At 58.9% G+C, this 4,373-nt stretch overlaps 1 protein-coding gene across 1 annotated transcript in view; it reads left to right on the forward strand.

Moving 5' to 3' along the window:
• Positions 1-4,373, forward strand: part of EAH_00022410 (hypothetical protein) — a gene marked incomplete at both ends in the record, with an annotated part of 16,893 nt that overhangs the window by 1,815 nt on the left and 10,705 nt on the right. Inside the window, 3 exons of the mRNA XM_013396955.1 lie at positions 18-972; positions 1,095-2,715; positions 2,819-4,165. Of these exons, the coding sequence (XP_013252409.1) occupies positions 18-972; positions 1,095-2,715; positions 2,819-4,165 (3,923 nt within the window). The remainder of the gene's footprint in view (positions 1-17; positions 973-1,094; positions 2,716-2,818; positions 4,166-4,373) is intronic.

Raw genomic sequence — 4,373 nt, forward strand, 5'->3', positions numbered from 1 at the left:
ACATACACCTTCACCAGCAGCAGCAGCAGCAGCAGTAGTATCACCAGCGGCAGCAGCAGCAGCAATATCAACAATATCGGCAGGCCAAGCAGCAGCAGCAGCAATATCAGCAGCAGCAGCAGCAGCAGCAACCGCTATCCTGTTGTAGAGGGCCTCTCTGTGGCGTCGTCTCCTTCCTTTTATGCAGGCAGAAGGAGCAGCAATTTGCTGCTGCCGCTGCAGCACACACAGGGGCCCCTGAGGCCGTCTCTGCTGCTGCAGCTGCCAGCAGCAGCAACACATAGACCCTTAGATGCAGCCTTTAGTAATGCAGCAGCAACACATAGACCCTTAGATGTAGCTTTTAGTAATGCAGCAGCAGACACAAACCAGCACCTGCTGCAGCAAATCGTACAACCGCTACAACTACCCATTCACAGGGGCGAGCGGCAGCAGCTGCTGCAGCCGCAGCAGCAACAGCGGCTGACACAGACGCACCAGCAGGCACTACTGGAGGGCAGCTCAGAGCAGCAGCTGCTGCTGCAGCACGACCCAGAGCAGCAGCTGCTGCTGCAGCACGATCCAGAGCAGCAGCAACAGCAGCTTCTACAACAGCAGCGTCCGCTGCAGCAGCAACAATTGCTGCTACAGCAAACAGGCCCGCAGGAGCTGCAGCCGCAACAGCAACAGCCCTGGCTGCTTCCAGCACCAATGGAGCAGCAGCAAGCCCTGCTGCAGCAAAACCCCGAGCAGCAGCAGCAGCTGTTGCTGCAGCAGCACCTGCCGCAACAGCAGAACAGCCCGGCCGCCCGCCAGCAGCACATGCAGCAGGATTCCCTGCAGCAGCAACAGCAGCACGTAACCCCGCAGCAGCAACAGGAGCAGGAAATCGAGCAGCAGCAAGAGCTTCTGCTGCAGCAAGAGCTTCTGCTGCAGCAAGAGGAGCAGCAGCGATATGCACTGCAGCAGCAGACAGATAGCGAGGGAGAGCTGGTCCACCAAATGCAGCAGCCGCAGCAGCAGCAGCAGCAGCAACAGGCAAACACGCAGCAATGGCTGAGCAGGAAATCGAGCAGCAGCAAGAGCTTCTGCTGCAGCAAGAGCTTCTGCTGCAGCAAGAGGAGCAGCTGCGATATGCACTGCAGCAGCAGACAGATAGCGAGGGAGAGCTGCTCCACCAAATGCAGCAGCCGCAGCAGCAGCAGCAGCAGCAACAGGCAAACACGCAGCAATGGCTGCGGCAGCGGCCCTCAGAAGAGCAGCAGTCCTCGCTGCTGCTGTTAGCAGACCGAAGCTCTGAGCCTGCGGACGACGCAGTGCAGCAGCAGCCGTTGCAGCAGCAGATGCAGCAAGTGCAGCAGCAGGAGATATTGCAGCAGCAGCAGATACTGCAGCAGCAGCCGCAGGAGCAGCAGGGTATACTGCAGCAGCAGGAGATACTGCAGCAGCAGCCGCAGCAGCAGCAGGATATACTGCAGCGGCACCCCCCAGAACAGCAGCAACAAATGTACACTGAAGTGCAGCAAGAGGAACCCTCGTTGGGGCGGCAGCAGCAGCAACCGCAGCAGCAGCAGCGGCGGCAGCGGCGGCGGAGGCAGCAGCAGCAGCAGCAGCAGCAGCAGCAGCAGGAACCCTGGCAAGAAGCTCCACAGGAACCAGACAGCTCCAGCGTTGCCCACCAGCAGCAGCAGCAGCAGCAACAGCAACAGCAGCAGCAGCAGCTGTTGTCGGTGCTCTCTCAGGAAGCAGAACTAGAGAGAAGTCCCAACAGCAGCCACATCGGCAGCGACACCTTACCCCACAGCAGCAGCAGCAGCAGCAGCAGCAGCAATAACAACAACAATGACAACAACGGAAGCAGCAGCAGCGAGGAAGGAAGGGAAGAAGCAGCACTTCTAATGCTGCAGTCTCCTGAGGTGTCTGTACAAGAAGATGTGAAGCCTCAGTCTGCAGGCAGGCAGCAAGTTAGAGAAGCAGACAACACCGCAGCAGAGCAGCAGCTTACAGCCCGCCAAGGCAGCGGCAGCAACCAGCAGCAGCAGCAGCAGCAGCAGCAGCAGGAAGAGGGTTGGGGAGTTGAGCAGGAGTTGTCTCGGATTGAGGGTATGTCCTATGGAGAGAACAGCACCAGAAGCAGCAGCAGCAGCAGTAGCAACAATTTGCTTCCTGTCTTAGACGAAACAGAGCAGCAGCAGCAGCAGCAGCAGCAGCAGCATCAGGGAGAGGGTTGGGGCGTTGAACGAGAGTTGTCTCGGGTTGAGGATATCTCCTCTGAAGAGCGCAGCAGCAGAAGCAGCAGCAGAAGCAGCAGCAACAATATGCTTTCTCTCTTAGACGAATCAGAACAGCAGCAGCAGCAGCAGCAGCAGCAACAGCAACAGCAGCAGCAGCAGCGGCAGGAAGCAGCAGCAGCAGCAGAAGATGATGATTGGGGTTGGGGAGGCGGCATTCTGCAGGAGATTCAATCGGCTGTATCTCCAACTCAAGAAAGGGAAGCTGTCGATACAGCCCCCAATCAGCACGCGCAGCAGCAACACCTCAGCAGCAGCAGCAGCAGCAACAGCAGAACCAGCAGCAGCAGCGGAAGCAGTAGCAGCAGCAGCAGCGGAAGCAGCGGAAGCAGCAGCAGCAGCAGCAGCGGAAGCAGCAGCAGCGGAAGCAGCAGCAGCAGCAGCAGCAGAAGCAGCAGCAGCAGCAGCGAGGAGGAGGAGCAGCTAGGCCCTCTTCCTCCCTCTGGTGGCGGCTTGATGCATGAAGACGAACAAAGAGAGACAGAGATATCAGAAAATGCAGCAGACAGAATAAAACCCCACATCAAATTCTAATGAACCTGAGCAAGACCTCCTCGCAAACCGCAGCAGCAGCAGCAGCAGCAACAGCAACAGCAGCAACGGCAGCGACAGGAGGAGAAGCAGCAGCATCAACAGCAGCAACAGCAGCAACAGCAACAGCAACAGCAACAGCAACAGCATCAGCGACAGGAGAAGCAGCAGCAGCAGCAGCAGCGGCAGCAGCAACAGCAACAGCAGCAGCGACAGGGGGAGAAGCAGCAGCAGCAGCAGCAGCAGCAGCAGCAGCAGCACAGCAGCACAACCAAACGAGTCGCAGCAAGGCTCTTCTTCTCCTTTTGCTTCACCAGAAGGAGGGGGGATTCTCCCTGAAGCCACAGAGGAGTCTACGGCCCACCGCAACAGCAGCATCAGCAGCAGCAGCAGCAGCAGCAGCAGCAGCAGGAGATCATCTCAGCAGCCACACAGTCCCCATTACTTGTGGGATGAGAGTGAGGCCGAAGAAGAATCGACAGAAGGAGGGTCAAGCCGGCCTCCAGCAGCAGCAGCAGGAGAAGCAAATGCAGCAGCAGCAGCAGCAGAACCAAATGCAGCAGCAGCAGCAGACGAAGAAGCACCAGAAGAAGAAGCAGAAGAAGCAGAAGAAGCAGAAGAAGACGAAGAAGCAGCGATAGAAGAAGAAGAGCCCGACGAAGAAAGAGCAGCAGCAGCAGCAGCAGATGATGATGATGATGATGATAAAGGAAGCAGAGAAGAAGACAAAGAAGAAACAGAAGTGCAGCAACAGCAAAAGCCACGCAATTCGGCTGTCTCCTCGCGGCGAGGGAACGGCTCCTCCCGTACAGCTGCTGCTTCGCCCTCAGCAGCAGCAGCTGCTGCTGCAGCACCTGCTGCTCCTGCTGCTCGTGCTGCTGCTGCTGGGCCTTCTGGTGCATTGGAGCTGCAGCAGGAAAGAGGAGATGAATCCGAAGGAGAAGTATTGTCTTCGCCTCCCAACACACAAAACACAGCTGCCTATACACCCCAGCAGACAGGAGCACGAAGGCGGCCAGCGGCCAATAGAAGCGGAGCAGCAGCAGCAGCAGCAGCAGCAGCAGCAGCAGCAACAGCAACAACAGCGGCAGAAGCAGCAAACAGGCCACCCGTTGCCACGGACGACAGGCCTCCGGCTGGTGAAGGTGCAGCAGCAGCTGGAGCAGCAGCAGCAGCAGCAGCAGCAGCAAGTCAGCGGGCGCCAAGAGCAGCAAACGCCGCTGCAGCAGCAGCAGGAGAGGAGGGCGTAGGGTTTGCAGCAACGACAGGGGCAGCAACAGGAGCAGCAGCAAACGCCCCGGGACCAGCAGCAGCAGCACCAGCAGCACCAGCAGCAGCAGCAAGGGGACCCGGCGCATACGCACGTCGGTCTCCACAGCAGCAAAGCCGTCAGACAGCTCCAGCAGCAACTGCTGCTGCTGACCGAAACACCCGCCCTCCGCCTTCCTCTGCAGCAGGAGCAGCACGAGGAGGCGGCGAGGCAGCAGCAGCACCAGGAGCAGCAGCACCAGGAGCAGCAGCAGCATCAGCAGCAGCAGGAGCATCAGGAGCAGCAGGAGCAGCAGCACCAAC

The sequence above is a fragment of the Eimeria acervulina genome, genomic scaffold, assembly GCF_000499425.1.
Source record: "Eimeria acervulina Houghton genomic scaffold, Eah_scaff164, whole genome shotgun sequence".
Lineage (NCBI taxonomy): Eukaryota > Apicomplexa > Conoidasida > Eucoccidiorida > Eimeriidae > Eimeria > Eimeria acervulina.